This window comes from Anser cygnoides, chromosome 11 (assembly GCF_040182565.1).
Source record: "Anser cygnoides isolate HZ-2024a breed goose chromosome 11, Taihu_goose_T2T_genome, whole genome shotgun sequence".
Classification (NCBI taxonomy): Eukaryota; Metazoa; Chordata; class Aves; order Anseriformes; family Anatidae; genus Anser; species Anser cygnoides.
Window position 1 is genome coordinate 19,451,574 of NC_089883.1, and position 22,556 is coordinate 19,474,129.

The following is a 22,556-nucleotide window of genomic DNA, read 5'->3' on the forward strand; positions in this document are numbered from 1 at the left end:
TTGAACAAAAATTTGAAGAGACTGCCTGCCTTCTCTTCCCAGAAAACCCATAGTTTTTAAGTGGCCTCTTATATCAACTTCACTCAGGTGACTTGGACATTCTTCTCATTGAAAAGATTTCAAACCAACAATGTATAAACAAGCTAGAAGTCTTGTTTATTCTCTTGGGCTAGAAAACATCTAGAAATAATAAGGTTATCATTGGAATCTGGAATATTTTATTCACTTTAAATAAGGTTTAATAACTCCTTTGTAGAAGAATCTTGCTTTCATAGCCATCCATAATTTCTTTTTTTATCCAATGCCTGACCTATGCTCTTTTTCAGAGATAATTGAAAATACTATAAATAGCTACAAATTCATTACTCCATTTAAACCCAGTTTCTGACAACACTGTAGGAAATTAAAAATTGTACTGTCAAACACACAGATCTGCTAAATAGAGCAGATTTATGTTCTCTCATGCGAGTTATATTTGATCTCAGCTATATTAGTCATACGATCAGTTTACAACTTATCTTTGCTCTGTCAACTACTGGTTTTCCAAAACTGTTTCTCCACAGGTTGAATCAAATTTGAGTCATTATAGCTTGTTGCTTTTTTGTTTTGGGTAAAGATTAATACACTAATTTAAAATGGAAGCATACTAGTGTAGGTTAAAACTCTAAGAAATAAGGAACAGTCTTCTGTGAAGCATGTAAGACTAAGAATTGTTTGAAAGATCTCCAGGCAATCACTCAGTAATCTTCTGGTTTTATCCAGGTCTCCTAATGAGCCAGCATGACACCATAATTTTTATTTCTTATTCTGTTTGCTTATTAAACTAATTTATATAATATAGCCACAGATGGGTTAAAGCATTCTAAACACATGGATTCAAGTTCAGATATTTAGTTTACAGCAGTAAAGTAACAGACTCTGTGCTAGATGGCTATAGAGCAGGAAACTGGAAAGTGTATAAAATTAGAAATAAGTCATTAATGGGTTCCTTCTGTTAAAAAAAAGAACAATGACACTTTCTTCAATTTTTTCCCCTTAGCAGGTCTGACATTAGGCTTTTGTCATTCAACTTGATTGTGAACAGGAAATTGTTTGATTTTAAGAATGCTGTCAATAACAAAGCATTGTCAAAATACAACTCTTGATCTGAAAACATCAGGTATAGAGGATCTTATTCCCAAATCTAAAACTAATATATCAGGTAGAAGAAGGGCAGGGGGAAGGTCAAAATAACAAAAATAACAAAATAACTTCTTTTTAAAGAAGGCAAGAAGTTGTGTATATAGTCGCGAATCTGAACACCAGACAGATTATAAATTATCATTATGGATTATAATTCTATAGATTATAGGTTCTAATTCTTTCCATTTTATGAAGTCCAACCCTCTACTCTTATAAAGGAAAAAAAAAAAGAAAACAGAACCACCATTTTACAAAAATAATTTATTTAAAATGAATAGGTAGATCACTGCTGACCCTTCTGCTGGATTCCAGTAAATGAAACTGTAGAGCAGCATCCCTTTTCCATTCAGAGGTAACCCTTTGAATTTTTGGATTCAGAATGTCATCCCCCCACACCCCCAAAAAGCAAGCAATATGCAGAACCATAGCTCTGCTTAACCTTTACGCTATTAGTCAGCTACAAGGGGCCTGTGTATATTGGAAGGGGGCAGGGAAGAAGATGATGCTAATGGTCATTTTCCCTCTTTAAAGATGCATGTGGCAGTTTGTTTTCATAACACCAAGACAGTAGGGGAAACCAAAACAAAACCAAAAAGCCCTTGTCTGCAGTAATACCACTCTGCAATACTGCCAAAGCAGTCAGTACTACCTATAGGCAGCAACATCTATTCGATATATGCAAAATGCTTCACAGAAATGAATTAATTACAGACATTACACAAACAAAACAATTCTTTGTACCCACAGAAAGTGAGGTTAAGATATTCAGTTACTACCAGAAACACGAGGATTCAATAACAGAATAACTGTAATTCAGATCTACAGATTTTTCAAGTATGGTCTTTTACTAGTCTTAGTCACCTGTGAGTAAAGTTATCCTCACATAACTGTACTTCCATCACTGTATTTACGTCTGTTAGGTGAAAGTTACATAAACATTTTTATACTCTGGATTATTTCATTAATTTACTCTAACCATGACATTAAACCGATAATTGTCTCAGATGATGATTTGTAAGATTAATTTGAAACAATTATTTGTTGCTTTATATTCTTAAATTATTTTTGTATTCTTCTTAAATACTGACATTTTTGATTGGTGTTATTGGTGAATCTCCCAAGATAATATTATACTGATGTTAATACTGCACATTATATAACTGACATGCCTGCAGACCCTGGCAAAGAGAAGCACAATGACAGCAAAGTAGTTCTGCTTCCTCTTTGGATAATTACTCTCTTTTCCAGAAAATTCTCAGGTAAAACAGCAGACTTTTGCCTAGACCCCCGCACCCCCCCATCAATCATTCATATGGGCACTAAATCATTCATCAGAACACTAAATCTATGCTTCAGCTGGATGCAGATTTGATTCTCTTATACTACTACTGAAAAAAAAAATAGACTCTTGGACAATATCAATCTTAATGGCAACATCAGTCTTAATGGGGCAGAAAGGAAAGTAGCAGAAAGGAGCCACAGGAGTCATGACATATGCCGTATATCTTGGCTTGAAGCTTTACAGCATCCTTCTATGAACATTACTTGTAATCTAGGAAATTTACTTTTTAATGTTCTAATACCATTAACAGCCAAGAGTGGCACTTTCTCCATTTGGCTGAAAAGCTAGCCCTATTGTCCTTTAATACTATTTGGAAAGTTCACTATATTTGCTTATTTATCAAGTGACATTTCTTTATGGATCCTGGTATTAATGTATCTAACCACCATTAAATGTTACTTTTCTATTTATAGAGCATGTTACCAATACAACTAACACCAAACTGCTATTTCAAACTTCCATCCAAAAAGCACACCACCTGCTTATTTTTAAACCTACAAGGCCTTCTGAAGAACTCATACATATGGTCAAATAGACTATGGAATCCCATCTAAATATTTAACAGCCATACAACGAGACACTGGTCACTCTAGCTATTACTTCTTTCATTATATAACATAATAGATTTTAAGGATAACAATAGATGCAAGTATGGCACATGCTTAAAACTGACTTTGGCTTACTGTGATTACAACAGTTTCTGAAAAAGGAATAAATATAGTTTTGCATATTAGTGAATTAATTCAGCAGTTTAACAGTTATTTAGCAATTAAACTACTTCATAATATGTAGTAGCATATCAGAACAATTTAGAAGAAAATGTAAATTCTCAGCTTGACAGGATGAGCAATTTTTTTTGGAGACAGATGTCTCCTCTGGTGCTTCCCTGCTGCTATGATAACAACGTGGAAATAAAGGATTTTTCTGCAAATTCAAAGATGTTTTTGCTCAACTATTACTGAAGAAATAAGCTGGTAAAAAAAAAAGACACTAGTTTTTCAATATATAAACATATGTTAAGTTAAACTGTTCTCCATACCTTGTGTAAATTCATATTTGCATTTCTCTGAGAAGTAATCTTACAGTAACTGTAAGGTTAAAGTTGCCAACAAATTATTTATGAACTGCTAACATAATTGTTGAAGACATTTAGAACACTATTTCTTTCTCTAGGAACAAATTTGTGGTATAGTATTTATATTGCAAACATAAAAATCACATTTGAAGCAATTCATCCTTAAAGGACAAGAAAATGACCTTAACTAAGTCTGCAAACAAAAAGAAGGGATTAATGCAATATGGTAATTGATATTTAAATGTAAAAAGTTAATGAACAGATTCCTAAAGTTAAAATGTGCTCTTCATTTGGAGCAGAAGATAGTTTAGGATAGCGTAGTTGAATATTTATGTATAATGCACACAAGGGTTAAGAAGTAGACTACACGTGATTTGGAACACAGCTTCAATATTATCCGGTTAATTGTACAAACTTTTCTTTTATGCTTCTAGTTGTTACTCCAACTTAAAAAAAAAGACAATGTAGTATAAAAAGACAAAAAACAATAGTGACCCTGAGAATCTTCTTTCCCCTTCTCACAGCTGTATGTACAACATTATGTTGTCCTACATGAACTTGCTTTTAGTCAATACTCTCACCTCAAAAGGTGCTAAGAATTACAGACAATTCCACTTAATAACTTGTTCCTATTTAAATGCGATCTACAGAAGGAATAGAAAACCTCAAGATAAAGATGTTATTTAGTAAGAATATGAGGATAATTGTATTACCAACTCAGTACAAGGCATATTAGCTTCAGTGAGTTAGAATATCACATGAATGTTATTTCACATTACCTCAAATATACAAAAGATTTACTGTACAGTATTCAGAATAATCAGAACAACTTAATATTTTTGAAAAAGAGAAAGCATCAACATGGATTTCACCAAGTGTCAGGTCTCTCATTAGATTTGCCTGTATTTTTGATTAGAAGTTTTTCTTTGCAGCATTATACCCTGAAAGCCAAAGAGATTTAATTTACGGTAAAGCTTAACACATATGCAGATATATACATATATATATATGCTTACAGTATACTGAATGTACATTCAAAGTCTCGTACAATACTAACAATCTGTAATTATTACATCAAAATAATAATAATAATAATAAAATCCCTCCGCTTCTTCACAGGTATAGAATTTTAATCCTCTAATTGATCTGGCCTGAGCCCTGGGATGGGCAATTCTCTACCCTGAATTAGATTCCATCTGGACAGAGACTGCCATGGAGATTTGGACCATGTTTACACTAAGTCAATCTATGTAAGAGATTATTTTAAACAGCCTTGAGGTGTTTTTGTTTCGTATTTTTGGGGAATTTTTTTTTTTTTTTAAAAAAAAGATGCTTACAAAAATGATCTGTGAACTAATGTGACTGTTAAACCATGTACCTTCCATTTGTCATCAAACAGGTTTTAAGTATTTTCTGAAATGTATTAATAATATAATTATTTTTATAAACACAAAATTATGAAATGGATAGTTTTTGATAAAGAATCTTTCATTTGGTGAACTGTAGCAATTATCTGTGTTTTTTACACTTGAGAATTGCCACAAGCACAAACCACCACAACTACTGTTGATAGTATCATACAGTAACCCTACAGTATACACACAGACAGGAGCCATGCTTGCCAAACTGAGGTCAGCTGAGCTGACCTTCACTGACAAGCACAGTAGACATTAAATATACTTTTAAATTTGCTGCAAAAACTGTATAAACATTTTTTTTCTTGGCTTCAACTGACAGCTATAGAGTTATAGTTAGATTTCCACCCAAAAGTAAGAACCTCTACCTTAGAGCTATGAACCTAATTGAAAGACAGATGATGATAAAAACAGAACCTTCACAAGAACCTTCTTATGTGCCAAAGAATTTTTATAATTCAAAATTTCTGTTTTACTGTAATATACTAGATTCTGTCTCATGAGATCATTTCATTCTTCCTGCATTTTCACAACACTACACTTAAAAGAAAGATTGGAACTTTCAGTCTTCCTTGATACTTTTATGAATTAGGAAATACTCTGAGCTATCAATCAGTCTTCTCCTCCAGCTTGGCAATACTCTGGAGTCCCAGTACTTCACCTGCAACTTCCCAAGTATTTCCACAGTCATATACAGGCATTATGATAATGCTGTGCTGGCATCAGTGCAGGATCAAGCAGATGGTATAGTGACAGAAGACCTTAAAACAAGTCTGCGGCTTGTGAAAATTCCACCAAAAACAATATTTATCTTGTATCATTGCTTTTTTACATATGAAATGTCTTTGAGATGACAGTTAACCACAATCTCTATCATAAGACCCTTAAAAAAATAATATACAGTGAATAAAAGATGTTTTAACCTTAAACTACTTTTGTCTAACGCTTTCAGTCTCAACAGCATTCTCTCAACACTTTTCTCAGTATATTGAAGGCTAATATGGTAAGAATTAGCCCTAATCTTAGAACAGCCAAATGTGTAAAGTAACCTCAAATTTTCATTTTACTTCCTAGCTATAGATTACTAAATCATAGCTGTGTATTGCACTAAATAAAAGCTTTTTTTTTTTTTTATAATGTAATCACTGGCAGATTCATGCAGAATACAAGCATCGTACCACCTCTGCTGTGGAAAAAGTTACATCTTCATGATCAACAGAGTTTGCACATAAAAAAGCAATTAAGTAGTGCAATACCAGCAAATCCTTTCAAGGCACTAGAAATCCTGTCAGCTAAAGGTTAACTTCAGTATTCAGATGCTGGAACTGATATTAACCCTTTCTCTATCAACACGTTATAAAAAATCCTACTGAAAGTGCCCTGCAGCCAAATTAAAAATGCAACAGAATAGTTTAAGAAGAGAATGTTTTAAGAGACTTCAGGACTACTAAACAATCAGGTGAACATTATTTTTCTCTTTTTTTTCTTTTAACACTAGACATGCCCATTAAAAAACAAAAAATAGCGTCCTTAGTACAACCTTTACATTCTATTTCAGTTTTATTACATAAAAGTGGTTATCAATTGAAAGAAAATACTATTAGAAAAAATGTATGGGACTAAAAAAAGTCGAGGGTTAATTAATATAATCGCATTTTTATATTTGCCTATTTCTTCCTTTTAATACAAAATGAACCATCAGTCTCCTAGTAAGAAAATAGTTTCAGCTACTATTACCTGGTCTCTGGAACTGCAGAAGACAGAACACTAATGTGTAATTAAAGGATGTACAAAAAACTATTAAATACCTTTGTGTTTTCTTAGGCTATGGATTGGGGGGGGTGCATAAGAGAAGGTATTCTAACAAATAGGTTTAGTTTTGGAACAGAATCAAGCGTTTATTCTAAGCAAGCCATTTCTTCAAAGCAAAGCTGCAGGGCGTTCATCTTCAAGATTAATCAAGACCCAGGAATAAATAAGCATCCGTAAAGCTCAATTTATTACTAATCTTATGATCAACTAGGAATACTGACTGATAAGTAAGACACATTTTCACCATGTATCCATATCTGAATTATTTAACTTACCTTTTTATATAACTTAAAATGTTCCAACTCATTGTGAAATTGAATACTATGCTGCCTTACTTGACACTGTGAACTTACCAACATTACAAAATACACCCCCCCCTCCCCCCTTCACACACACACTTTTTAAAAAAGAAGTGTTGATTCTTAAGTCTGTTTGATCTGGCAGTTTCATCAACATTGCAGCATTAGAAAGAAAATCAGTTACAAATCGTTGCACTGCGTTAGCTAGAACAGCGGGAGGTACACTCGGAATGAAAATAAGGAAAGGAAACAAAGGAAACAGAAAAACGTATGCAGGCTAGATACAAAAATATGAAGACGATACATACCTGGATTAAATTCTTCTTTACAAAGAAAAAAAAGCAGATTACATACCACCATCTTTATATTATTTTCCTTTTATGAAGAAATACTGTGCACAACTCCATTGCTATTTTCTCATTCTTCCTTCAGCCTTAAAAACGGTGCAATACAACATGAGGCTGCTTCTCAGTGATTCAACTCAAGTGCAATCAGGCATGCTGTCAGTCCGCAACAATATCTGTTCAAAATTCCATCATATTCCCTAGGCAGCATTAAATGCTTTCTCCACTAGCCCCCCTTCCTGGTGTTTTTTTTTCCACCCTCCTACAACTTGTGGTAACAGCTAGGAGTAATTGTATTCATTCTGCATCTCAGATTTATTTCTCCACTATAACAGCAAAATGGGAGTCAGCATCTTACTCCTGGTCAGGTACAACATCAACAGGAGAGAACAGCAATCTTCCCGGTGTTTTATGTGCTGGTAGCTTCACCCATTGCTGTTTTCTTCTGACACTGTTTCTGAATGCAGTGTTCGCTGCAATAGCCACAGCCCTCTTGCGTGGAAGGCAGCCCCTCTGCTTCACAGATGGAGTAAAATAGGCTTATTGAGAGCCCTTGCTCATAGAAACAACACATGTAGTGCTTCGTGAGAGCTAGCAGGTGCACCACTGTCCACCAGGATAACAGGGAGAGATAGTAGCTGTTGGTTGGTAAGGCCATGTTTCACCTAGCCTTTTATTTATCAGTTTGACATGACACCAAGAGAAACAATTGTATATTTTTTTTCTTTCAGTGGGGCTTTCACCAGCAGTTGATTATTGTTTTTTTTTTTTTAATGAATCTGCTAAACAGGTTCCTAACAATTAACATTCCATGTTTATTTAAGGATGCTCCAGATAGCAAGCAGTACATCACTTCTTTCTTTTCCATACAGTGTATTTCGTATGCTCTCAGTTAATACCTACAGAGTAGGACTCGGTCATTTGTTTATTTGGATTCAAAGAGCGGAACAGATTATTATTGTGCATGCAAGAAGTAAATCATTACCCTGTACAGAATATATTGGGTGTTCTTTCAAATGTTATCTGACTTAATAGCATGTGTGTAAGGCCACATTCAACATATTAAAGATGTATTCAAAACTCTGGCACATGAAGAACTATAGAAATACATTCAGAATGATCCTATATAAAACCGTTCGTGCAAAGATGCATACATATAATGCAAGTGTAAAAGTTTTACAAAACATATGTACATGCATACAACCGCAGCTATACTATTACCACTTAAAACTTGAGAGAGAGCAACACTGAAATGCCACATAAAATACAAAGTTTTCTGCTAGAAAATTATGTATAATTCCTGCATAAAGATAAAACTTCAGAATTTCTGGTCATATTTGTAACAAAGAAACTAGGAATTCAGTTATTTACATCTAAATTACATTAAGGATACCTTGAGTAAAATTGAAAGATAGTGGTTAAAAGTATTTAACAATTTCTAGTAATAGTTATTTAAAGCTCTACTGGTTGTAGCTTTCACTTTCTGCAATCGTATTATTATTAGCAATGGGATCTTGGAACACAATGCTTTTTAAGTACAATTTACACATGGAACAATTCTAGAATATAATCACTTATATCCAGTAATTGGGATTTTTTTGTATATCATTATAAAAATAATTATGCACCATTATTATCTTTTGTTGAAATGAATGGAACCTATAAATACTCCTTTTAATTAGACTTATAGTTAAGAAGTAGATGAATGTTTTATTATTCACATTTTATTGTAATTTTTAGCCTATAGTAATTAGTTAGTATTCTAACTAAACTTATACAAAATGATGTTTCAAATCTACCACGTTGCATGCCAACAAAAATGCAATAAAACTTATAAATGCACAATATAAAATATTCTACTGATATATTCAGTGATATACACCTAATTACATGAGATGTAATAATAATGCCTCTCAAAAATCAACAAGACTGCTCATTAAGGATGCAAAATATATAAAAAATAAAAGAATCAGGCAGCCTAATCAATCATGGCTACCAACTGTCGATATATGCTTATGACAAATTAACTGTGTTTCTGTGAAGATTAAGCAAATGGTTTTGAGACTACAGACAGTAAAAATGGTAAAAACTGGGAAACTTTTGCAAAAATAGATTTTTTTCATTTAATAAAAATTGTTTACAAATAGCATTACTCATAACATTTAGTGTTGTCATTTTCAAGCAAGTTGCTATGTATTGACCCTTTTTATACTAAACTGGAATGTTTTCAGGTGTTGAATGGTTTAATTTAAAGCCACTTATTTGAGAGCCCATTTGAGAGCAAGGAATTTTGTTCTGCAAAATTTATCTTTTAATTGTTTTTATATTGATATATATAAATATCAGGTGAAATGTACATATACAAAGGAAAAAATGAAGAAAAACACCAAAGACCTTCAGAACTAAATTATGATTTATCTACCCTGGATATAAACTTACATACAGAACTTGCAAAAAACAGCAAAATGCTGATTTTTCTTGCAGTGATCTGGACCAATCAAGAAACTAATTGTAGTTAACATACATCTTGATTACCTGCAACCAGATTTACCCAAATTCATCTTCACAAGAAAACTATTTTATATGTCTGTTCACATGATCCACACAGAGATATGATTTTAAGAACTTTTTGAAGTAAATATACAAGCAGAGATTTTCATTCTATATAGTACCTAAAATAAGTGTATGTATGTTCTCACAGTTCTGGTTGCGCAGATACCTCCATGTTAATGACTGGAATGAAGCTACTGTTCTTGAAAGAACATCCATACCACCTTCAATAAACTAACACAAAGGAGCAATTTGGACACATGGGTCATTTGCATTTTTGTGGTTACTTGCCATGATCCCCATGTGTTGATAAAGTCATCTTTATTAAACACACCTTTAAGGGCTGACACTGATTTAATTTACTTCACGGATAGCATTAAAAATATAACTGCCACTTGTATAATTAACAATACAAATACAGTCTATATACAGATGCTGTGATTTCTCTTACAGAATTCTAGCCAATCCCGGTATCTTAATAATAGCAGCAACTACTTTATCTTGCCAACTCACACATGGAGAAAATCTGTAACGCACCAAACCCAAACACAACCCCCATCCAAAACCAAAAGCCACAAACAAAAAATAAATCCCAGTGGCATCTAACAGCCTTCACATACATCTATTCTGTATGCCTATTTCAAGTATTAGGTGACCATGACAATCAGCAACGATTCTTCTAGGCAGCCATCTGTCAGTGGTCAAGTGTTCTTGGTATAAAGCAAATAGTGCCAATGAAGTTGCATTTGAATAAAAAGAATGCAATGAAGCTCCAGGCACATGTACATGGGGGAGAGAGGTCATAAAAAACACTAACTCATAGAACAGAACAGGATACCCTGAGCTGGAAGGAATCTGCAAAGAACAGAGTTCCTGGCTCCACACAGAAATACCTAAAAATTAAAACACGTCTAAGAGCATTGTCCAAATGTTTATTGAACTGCAGACTTGCTGCCATGACCGCTAACCCTGAGAAGGCTGTATCTCATAGTACTCACTGTACATGCAAGATGAAGTTGTACAATCTGAAGATGTAAAAGAAAGGTAATTAGCTCCGTTCCAAGATAACTATAATATGGACAACTACTGAAAGAGAAATTGATCAAAACTACTAACATACCTTAAACAAATGACTACTACTTTAGTCACTGCTAACCTGCATGGAACTCAGACTACTAATCAAGAGGAATACTTCCATGCACCTTCACAGCTCCAAGACAAAACAAATCTCCCCAACAAGCTTCAGGACAGACAGTGACTATGATCTTTCTCATCTTTTCTAAAAAGAGTCAGACTTTTCCTTCTGTTTTTTTGACTGGATAGCTTTGAAATAAATAAATAACAAAACTACTAGAAATGAATAAAAAGCTGAAACCACAGCTGCAATGCATCTAATAATTTCTCTCACTTATAAGGATTATTATTCAGAGAAATATTGTTGCATGTGAGAACACACGTAGTAGTACCCTTTGATCCTGATTAAGTAGTTTAAACTCTAACGCTCTTCTGTAGGGGAAAAACGAATTCAGTAATTTCAAAGTAGTTAAAACTTTCCCAAATTTACTTATCTTTTCAAACTATCTTAGAACTCAGCTTATAAAATTTTGAGTCCATCTGCACCTAAACTATACCAGTATGTATTTCATTCTATAGGCTAAAATACACCTTAGGATATCAAGCTCAATATGGAAAACAAATCCATCTGAAATATAGTGTAATAATCTCATACAAAGTAATTTTATATTTAGAAACCAATTACATTCTGAAAATGGGACAACAGCTTTGCCTGTACAGATGCATTTTTACACACACACACACACATTATTATTTTTCTTAAGTTTCAGCATCTGTAGAAAGAAAACAATTGTTTGTATATATTGCTTAGGAATAATAGCTTGTCAAGTGAAAATATTTCCAGAGATTTCCATTACTAATTCTAGGTAATAAAACCAGTGGTAAATAACTTCTTTAGGATATTAATTGACTGTTTCTATTGCTGAATACTTAGACAGAAATGGTGATTTTTATAAACTGATTAGAAGCAATTTAAATTTTGTGATGAATCTCAGCCTGAAATTTGGAAAAGCTGCCACAGAATTAAGCTCTCTCTGTGCCATCTTCCACCTCTCTAGTCTTATTAGCAGACCAATATTCCTTCCCTTTCATTACAAAAAGGCAGTAAGTGTGTCAGTTCTTAAATTGATCAATTAAAAATAAATAAAACCAATCAATCAATTCTTAAATCACCTATTCTAAACCTAGTCAGAGATTGGATTATTTCTTCCAGATTAGAAGAAGAAAAACAGCTGGGAAGAATAGAAAGGCAGTTTCTGCAGTCAGTTGGAGTGAAATCACGCGGTCTGCTTGCAGCCGCAGGGATGCGCAACAACTGCTCCCCCGGGGTGTGTATGGGGGCGTCTCTGCAAGCAGCCGGCGCGGACTCGGCTGCGGCAGGCGGGGCGACGACAGCGGCCGTGCGCTCCCAGCGCCCCCCCTGCTGGCAGCTCGACGGCCCCGGGCCCGCCGAGCGGGGCGCGCTGCTGCCCGCAGTTGTCGGGACGCTGGCGATTTCAAATCGCCTGCGGACGTGGTCTACGACAGCCACACAGCTACCAGAGGTGATCACGCTACTTTTACTTCGTTTTGGTTTAGCCTATGGAAAATTGTCATGCCTGCAATGCTTAGCAGAATTTCTAATTTATTAAAAACGTAAAGGAATGTATAGAATAGAGCACTCCCACACCATTTTTTTTTTTTTTTTGGAAGCACATACAGAGTTTTAAAGACATTCTTCTCCCACACCATGATTATTTTCTTTACGGTAAACCTCACTGTTTTTTCTAGAAAGAAGCCTTTATACTGAGAAAAGAGAAAATAACTGTTCATGACATGAAAATCTTGACATTTCATAAGTGCATAGGATCCACCTGTAAGTTGTTTTTATATTTATACTTCAAGATGACTAGGAAGTATTTTGGATATTTTTTTTTTGAACTTATGGAGGTTCATACCATTTCTTATTTACACTAAATCTTCTCCAAACACAACTTCTTTAAACTTATTGTTAGGTTTATAAAATTATGCGTTTTAAATTCCATAAAGTGATGTAAAAGCAGCTAGAAGGTTTTAAAATCAATAGAGAACACACAATTTTAAAAACATAACAGCTTTTGGACAATTTAAACAGAAGTTGGCTCTGATTTCAGAAAGGAAAATATATTAACTAATGCATTGTGCAATTACTTATTTTTGCTCTCTTAAAATCGGATATAAACTTATTATTGGTGCTACAGACATAAAAGCATAATGAACTCAGAGTAATAAACTTGTTTGCTTTTTCTCGTCGCCCCATTATACAAGTCAATTTTTATTATTTCCTCTTACAAGTAATTTATTTCTGTTGATTCTTTACGACTTGGTTCCAGATAAAACAACCTGTATTATAAGCAAACACTGCCACAGATCAAACTACATGCATTAGACTTTCCATTTCTCTGCTCTATCAACGCATGCATCCTGGTCCCAGCTGAGGAACTGATTGTTGCCTTCAGCCAAGGAGTTTGAGTTTCTTTGATGCAAGATCTCGTACATGCTAGTGTACAGTACACGCTAATACCCTTGGTTGAGTTTTACTGAGATAGCTGTAATTAAAGTGTGAGCAGGATGAGAAGAGAAGGGAAGTTGTGGGATGACTCAAATAAGAAGAAGAGAAGGAAAGAGAATCTGAAGATGGCAATACAATATCAGCAAGGATCAGTCCATTGCAAGGAGCAGCGGAGAGATCCTTCCCCACTTTGCTGGCCCAGTGGAATAAGAAAACAGAACAGAAACACCCAGTCTTATTGGGATGATGCACATATTTGTGATTAGCCTAGTAAGTTATCAATCCTAACTTTCTCTTGTTCACTTTAAGAAATAAATAGTTGCTTTGCACTCAAGTTATATTTATCCTGCCTGTAGAGTCCCTTTACACAGGGAAAAGCTCTTTGGAACAAAAGTAACCTAGAGGGGGAAATTTTCAGTATCTCCATTCCACACAGCCCTCAGTCATAAATTCAAGTATATACTTAACAGCCATACCAATGACACTAATTAAGAGTGCGAACCACCAAACCGTCAAAGAAAAATTTATTTGGTAGTGAATTGAAAACAAATGGCCAACCTCACTAATTTGAAAATGGGTAAGGTGGGTAGATGGCAAGAGGGTAGATCACCAGAAAATTCTGTAACGGTGAGACAGGAACTCTAAAGCAGGTGCTGAAATGACTCTAAAAGCTGAATATTTGCAACAATCCTCTTACAGTGCTAGGACTGACAGAGCAAAGGGATATATCATTTATAACAAACCTGGAAGCATAGTGATTTGCTCCCCTGGATATTTTTTCCCCAAGCCTTCTCTCTCTAGCCCCTGCTTAGATCCTATCAATAACTTCTATTAGCTTTCCATTAGTATCATTCCTTCTGCCAGGTCTTCATCAGTGCTCCTTTCTCAATTGGACAGTGCTTTTTTCTATCTCCCACTGCTGGGGGAGATCCCAATTTGTGCCCAGTTGCTGGCATCCCAGTACCTCTCCCCTCTCACAGCGTGACTTTTCCTTTCTTGCTATTACAAGAAGTACTCTTTCAATTCTTATCATTAACTCCAACTCTCCACAACTTAATGGATTCTTGCCTTTATCCATCCTACCTATTCATCTTTATTACCTTTACTGCATTCAAAAAGACATCTTTTGCTTCCACAGAACAGTATTCTGGAATGACAATTGATTGATACCAACTGGCTTATTTTTCCTGTTTTATGTGAAGTACACATTCTCACTTCTAAATTTTCTCGGAGAACCCTGTTGCATTTCATAGTCTTTCAAGCATCACCTCAAATATTCACAAAATCCTCTATAATTCAGTTACAAATATGCTCTAGGAGCTATATAATTCTGTAGCATATTGATTTAGCCATAGACTATCAACAAAACCAGTAATAAATAATTTAACATGGGTCCAAAGACACTCTACACATCACTGTAACAGGTTGCTGGAAATAGATATTGAAATGGGGGAAGGTAAAGAATGTTACAATGGTCTCTCTGAACTTTGAAGTAAAAGGGAAAATTGAAGTTTAATTCTGGAATAGAGTATGTTACAGGATGGTTACAAACCATCTTGTTTGTTGATGTTCTTTTACGACAGTCAAGAGAGAAATCTTAGGTTTCTTACTCTCTATATTATTATTCGTATCTCAATTCTTGAAGAGGAAAGCAAAATAATACTTCCTTTTCTTTGTCTAACAGATTTCTTAAATGATGGTGCAGCAGGTCATAAAGGTTCTTTCCTGGAGTCTATCATTCTTAATACCTTCATTTAACTCAGGAAGGCAATTTTTACATTTCATGTCAATTTAAGGGGAAAAAGAAAATCATAAAAGTGTTTTTTGTTGTTGTTGATGTTTTGTTTTTAGTAGTGTATATCTTGGCACAGAAGTCATGAGACATTGAAGACAAAATAATGGAATAATTTTTCACTTGAACCATAGTCCAATTAGAACATTACTAGTAACATGTTAAACAATCTACCAACGGAGCAGCATAAAACTTAGTTACTTCCATGCATCTAGCTGCTATGTTCATTTTTAACCATGACCTTCCTTTATACCTCACTGATGTGATATGTGCTATCTTGGCCTACTAGCTGAATTTCTAATCCATTAACTCTACTTAGACCTACATCTTGCAGGCTGCAGTCATGTATGATTTTCCTTTTGTTTTACTACCAAACACAAGAGGCTTGTGCAATCTTTACTTTCACTCCTTGAGAGTTAACACTGAGCATGGAAGGCCAGATTTCCTTACTTTTATGCGCTTGAATGCATTTGTCAATGAGGTCTTATCAACAGGCCAAAAGGTACCAGTTTGATAAATATCATACAGCTTTTCTGTGCTGATTGAATTTATCTTGGAATAAAGATTAATCAATTTCACATGAACTCTTAGAGGAAATAATTGTTATCTGCAAACATTGTACTCCTTGTTGTGGGTTCAGTAGCTAAACCTAAACAACTCAGTTTTGTACTGCTGATTCACTGATCAGCGAATGGCCTTTCGTCAAAGCAAGCTTTCCAAACAACACTTCTTGAAAGACTAAAGGACAGCCATTAAGTGATCTCAGAACTGTTAGTCCAATCTTTTCATGTTGCCCCTTTTACCTTCAAGTACAGTCAAAAAGTTCAGACAAGATATTCAAGATCATTTTTTCCAGAAGGCAAACTACTTGATGTAGCCATTCAATAATCTTCAGACAATAATAAAATCAAGAATGATTCATGAAAGGAATACATCCAATAAAGTCCTTCAACTACTTTGACATTTTGAACTGCTTCATAATGTCAATTAATATTCTAAACCATTGCCAAAATATCTTTAAATGGGCAAACTTGCACTGATACTAAATTCACTTGATTGAAAAGAAAATGCAGTTAAACATTTCTTTGTATTCATATTGTCAGTTCATTTGTCACTGTTTAAATATTTCACCTCTGGAATAAATTCATGAAAGTTATGAAGAAATGCATCTTGTTTGCTGATAGTCATTTAGCCCAATCAATATGCTGATTGTCACTTGAACACTATAATTACGTTTTAATTGAGTAGGGATACAGATATTTATTATTATCAATTTAAAAAAGGAAATATTTGTTTATTTACACTTGAAGACACTTGCATGTCAATCACTACTTGGAATACAGGGACACAAAATTGTTCAACTGAAAGATTTTTGAAAACTTTGAAGTTTCTTTGGACATGTTGAAATCTTTTAAAGGGAATCTTTTCATTAATCTCACAGCAGCATAGCTCCTAAGCAGAGAAGGATTTCTACTTACCCAGTCCAAAATTCCCATTGCTATCACTATGTAATATTCGCTTTAGCATTAGTTTGTCAAGTTTGTTTTTTTTCTGAACAAGACAGTAAATCAATAATGCTGACAAAACTAAGCTACAGATAACTTCTGTTAGTGAGTATTCACATACTGAACACCACTACTGTGTCTATCATGTGGATAACACAACCTTGAATCACAAAGAACAGCGTAAAAGCAACACACAGTGAATACTGAATTATCTATCATCTTTTGTTAGTATTGGAACACACACCAAATATTTTTAATGGTATAAATATTGACATTTAGATATACTACGCTCATTCTACAAACTAAGAAATAAGACACGTAAGGAAGATACATCTAGGCTAATCCATGCCACTGCTTTTTTTTTTTTTTAAAATCATCTCCAGTTATAAGCCAATTAATATGGTGCCGCTATCTCACCGTCTTTCCTATACCAAACACAGTCGTGGAAGGGTACAAGGGATAACTTATTACAAGTAGGTTTCTGTTTAATGTTAGCCTTCAAAGTCAATTAGCCTCATTTTTTTTTGTAAAAAAAAACAAAAAACAAAACATATATATATATAAATCCATCTCAGGAAGTGACATTTATTCAAGAAGCAAAAAAGTCTCTAGAATAGATAGGGTTAGTAGTTAAAGATAAGATCAAAATGACATACACTATGGTGTGTAAGTGGGAAAGAAGAAAAGGGAGAATGTATTTGATTGTATTTAAGGTTGACACTGAGCCAAAAAAAAAAAAAAAACCAACCACACACTCTAAACCCATCCTCTCATAATTATTACCAGTACTTAATAGCTCTGATTTCAATTCTGTTAGAAAATTGAGGGGAAACAAAAAACAAACAAACAAAAAAACCCAACCTGTTCATTGTCCCTGATGATACAGTAAACATGAAACTGAAAAAACAGGAGTTGGATTCTAGAAATTCTTTTTTGTTTTTAATCAAGATGCAAAGCTACAGTTAAAGGTCCCTATCTGGTCCTGCAGTGTCTTTTAAAACACAACTTATTCCTCACGTACAACTTTTCCTCAAATGCTTAAATTCTGTCCCCTCCCATATATAGAAGTGATTTCCCTCATACTTTTATCTTAGCGTTCTCACATCCTAAAAGATTCCAAGAAACCTTAGCTATTGCAAGCAGACACTGTGGCAAGTTGTTTTTTTTTTTTTTTTTTTTTTTTAAATATAAAAAGAGACATTCTCCAGAGCAAAAGCTTGGCACTTTTCCTTTCTGGTCAATATTTAAGTAAATATTCATTAGCTGCCATCCCTGTGGTGAACTACTGGCTGTCATCTCATATTTAATCAGAACTGCCTAACTTAATCTCTTAATTCCATAGACTAACATTAAAAGCACACATCCCATATGTTCTTTCTGGAACTTCAGGTCCTTCAAATGGCACTTTGCTGTCCAGAGAGTTGCTAATAAGCCACCTATGTATTTTCCAGTGCAGTAACAGTTCATGTTTATTGTATTTAGGAAGAGATAACTGAAGCTGCAGCACTCCAATTTCTCTGTTATGGGCAGATATTGTGTAGTCGTCTGTTTTAAAGACCATCCACACGAGAAATCTCCCCACACACACTCATCTCTATTCTAAGTTAAACCTACTCCCTTAAACAACCAAGAACAGTGGAAAAAAATTATATATATATATATATAGCTATTGCTTTAACTCCTCTGCTCTTAAAAGCCTCCAGTGATGGATATCCTACAGCCTGCTCCAATGCCTAAGAACCTTCCTTGCAGTTGAACCTTCCTGAAGGTCAATATTTCTTTTCCCAATTCCTTATAGACAAGGACAGTTCCTTTCTTGGGGAAGCAGGATCTTACAGTACACCTACATACAGACGTTACTTTCTGTGATGAATTACTCATTTTTCTCATTCATTTTATCATGAAAATTACTCATTTTCTTTGTAAATATTATACTGTCTGTAAAACACATTAGAATTGTTTAGTTTTCTGATCTTCTTGTGCTACGTATATTCTTTAACTTTCTTGTGATGGCCTTTTTTTTAGCCACGAAAACACTTGCAAGTGGAAATCTTATTTTAATTAAGCATTGGTAGAGATTTATCCTTCATGACTCAGATTTTCTGAGCAAACACTTGCACTTAATGTCGTATCAATTACTCTAAATTGACATGGACTAAAGCACAATTAGAATTTAAACAAAGAAAAAAAATAACATGCCAATAAAAAGGAAGTGTAGTGACAGCTTCAGAAATTTGCAATCTAGGTCATCTCCTCTCAGTAATCCTTATCTTTTTATTTTGTTTCTCACATAAAAACATTGGAAATTCCAAGATTTTTTTCTTTTTTTTTTTCTTTTTAAATATATGCTGTAGGTACTATATCAATGCAAAAACAATGTTCCATTCAGTTTGTAATCTCATCTGACATAAAATACATTGAGAAGGAAAAAACAAGGTATAGTGGTACACAAAAGACAGACAAACAGTATTGGTTTTGGTTCTCCACTGAAAGTGTGTTTTTTGAACTAATTAATTAAATCTAAAGATTCTAAAAATTTAAATCCCAGATGATGTGGATGATAGTAATCTAACCAGTTGGCTATGATACAGATGTATTGCCTCAATTTGAGAGAAGAACACACAACAGTAAAAGCCTATGAAACACACAAATATATTAAGTAAGTCTATTTACAATTTTGTTTGACGGTTACTAATAAGTCTGACATACTCTTTCAATGACTAGAGAACACACCAACCTCTAGCTCATTGGTTTTGAAGCTAGCATTGACTGGCAGTGGTGTAGTGGCCACTAGTCAAATAGGCACTACTTCACTAAGAAGATTAACCAGAATTTAAAAAGCATCATTGGTGTTTTGAAAATATGAATTGGATTCAGGCACCAGAGAAAATAGGCTTCTGGACACGTCTCTCTGGGCTGTACTATAACTGCCATACACAGGGATGACACAAGTTCATTGTTTCCAAAAATTTGTTTATCTTCAGGATGAAAAGACAAAGACAAAAAGACCAACATAACTGTCCTGGTTCCAGTTAGGACAGAGTTAATTTTCCTCATAGTAGCTGGTAGGGTGCTATGTTTTGGATTAGGATGAGAAGAGCGCTGATAACATGCTGATGTTTTAATCGTTGCAGAGCAGTGTTTACACCAGGCCAAGGACTTTTCAGCTTCTCGCTCTGTCCTGCCAGCGAGCAGGCTGGGGGTGCAGCAGGAGCTGGGAGGGGACAGACCCAGGACAGCTGACCCAAACTGGCCAAAGGGGTATTCCATACCATCTGACGTCATGCTAAACAATATATAGGGGTGGCTAGCCAGGGTGGGGGGCCGGCTGCTCGGGGATAGGCTGGGCATCGGTCAGCGGGTGGTGAGCAATTGCATTGTGCATCACTTGTTTCTTGCACATTATTATTAATACTATTATCATTATCACTATTATTATTATTGTTATTATTATATTCCTGTCTTAATAAACTGTCTTTATCTCAGCTCACAGGCTTCACTTTCCCATTTCTCTCCCCCATCCCAGAGAGGGAGGGGGGAGGGTGAGCAAACGGCTGTGTGGTGTTTAGCTGCCAGCCAGGTTAAACCACAACAATAACCTACAACCTAAGCCACTGAGGCATGCAGATATTGCCTTTTAATATTTGCAAACTGGAAATAAAAATACTACTGTATTTACTATGAGGGTGGTGAAGCACTGAAACAGGTTGCTCAGAGAAGCTGTGGATGCCTTAGAAGTGGCATGTGGATGCCTAAGAAGAACCTTATAAATATTCAAGGCCAGGCTGGATGGGGCTTTGAGCAACCTGGTCCGGTGGAAGGTGTCCCTGCCCATGGCAGGGGTGCTGGAACTAGATGGTCTTAAGATTCCTTCCAACCCAAACCATTCTATGATTCTTTCAAAGCAACCAAATCCTTCCAAAACAACTAGATGTCTGAAGTTACAATTTCTGGATTAATATGTAATGAAGATAAAATGGCCTAACTACAATAATTTCTCACACATCTAAAGAAAGTTTCAAAATCTCACTTTTTTCTGTTTCAGGAAAAAAAAACAACAACCACCTGAGGGGCAGGAACCATGTGGATTTTTAAGAACTAGTGGAAGGAACTGGCTCTATTGGAAAGTCAGCAATCACAACCTCGGATTCTGCTGTAACTAATAACAACTTACACAATGAAGAAATCTTATACTAAGTTCTTCCTCCACCTGAGAAAATTCTTTACATTACAGTAATACAACAGTAGTTTTAAGAAGAGCTCTTACCTTCTGAATAGCCCTGGCCCATCTTGCTTTTGCAAAATTTCTTCCAGTTTGATTTTTATTTCTTCTGGTGAAAGAAAAATTGTTTAGAATAACAAAGTATAGAAAAAAATTAAAGAGCTCTTATAAGTGTGCAGACATACTGATCAAGGCTAGGTAAAACCATAGTCTTTTCTGTGTTTCTTCTGTATATACTATATGCTTTTTATACTAGAAAATATTAGCTCTATGGAAGTTATTCTTAATACAAACTTATGAAAACTTATCCTGGTATTTCTTGGAAAAGTAACTTTATACTTAGCAGGAAAATAACTAAGCATCACACAGCATCATCTTTCTACTCAGTATGTTGAGCTGTTCATTAAGTACTCTATCAGTGAGTGCATTCACAAGTAGCTTTACTTTGCACATAATTCCGAACAAGATATATTTAAACATGTAGGAAAATTCTTTATTATGATCTCTTTAGGTCTCAACATGGAAGATTTTATTCATATGTGATGAATGATATATTATGAACTAGATCACTATTTGTTATAGTGGATAACCTGTTTCTAGTTCACTTTTTCCAAAAGGAAAATTAAAGTTACAAATAAATATATATATATTATTTCAAAAACCTTTAGTTTTGTATGGATTTGTATGCTGAAATTAATAACATATAAAAAGCCATTATTTTAAGTCTTGATAATTAATATTTTGATTGTCTTACTTTCATTACAATGAATATAAGTATAGACAAACACATTTCTCTCTCCTCTTTACTCTCTCTACTTGGGTTCTTAGTTGATAAAATAGAGCAGAATGTTTATAGTGAAAAGTCCCTAGATCTGTTGGTGATTTAACTGTAAAATTAGAGCATGGCACACACATGCTTGATTCAGCATACAGGGAAAAATATACAGACACTAGACGGTAAACAAAACACATGCCAGTAATTCCATATGCTGATATTCTCTGCTGTAACAAAATATCAGACTGCAATTCTGAAACAATTCTCATCTATCCAGGCATTCCAAAGCATATGTTCAAGGACAGAAGACTGGCTCACAGTAACCCCTTTGGATTACTTGGAGCTGCAGTAATTCTAAGAGTATACTTGGCTTGCAAAGACATGACCCTTGCCCTTATATAATTAACAAGTTATGAAGGAACATTGGCAAAGGAACATATTTCCTCCTTATTCTGCTTCACAAGTAAGGATTACAAGATCTTTGATATCAAATGACAGGATAATATGAAAAAAGTGGTGGTGGCTGGGAGGTTGGGGGGGGCGCAGAAGACCCTGAATTTTCTCAGTAAAGACAAATCCTTGTGAGACAGTTAAGCACTGTCATCCACTGTTTGCAAATGGCACTAAAAGAATTACTGA

General features: G+C 34.7%; 1 protein-coding gene across 8 annotated transcripts in view; it reads right to left on the minus strand.

Moving 5' to 3' along the window:
• LOC106033676 (protein unc-13 homolog A-like) overlaps positions 1–22,556 on the minus strand; it is a 59,275-nt gene that overhangs the window by 2,120 nt on the left and 34,599 nt on the right. For 2 of the 8 annotated variants that reach the window (XM_067004015.1, XM_048060192.2), the window contains 2 exons: positions 21,188–21,251; positions 2,103–7,645 (listed from right to left, as the gene is read on the minus strand). The exons of 1 other annotated variant lie outside the window; for it this stretch is intronic. In XM_067004015.1, coding sequence (XP_066860116.1) covers positions 7,594–7,645; positions 21,188–21,251 — 116 coding nt within the window. In that variant the 3' untranslated portion in view covers positions 2,103–7,593. Of the gene's footprint in view, positions 1–2,102; positions 7,646–21,187; positions 21,252–22,556 lie in introns of those variants that run through there. 5 more of the 8 variants (XM_067004016.1, XM_048060190.2, XM_048060193.2 and 2 more) reach the window with 4 other exon arrangements.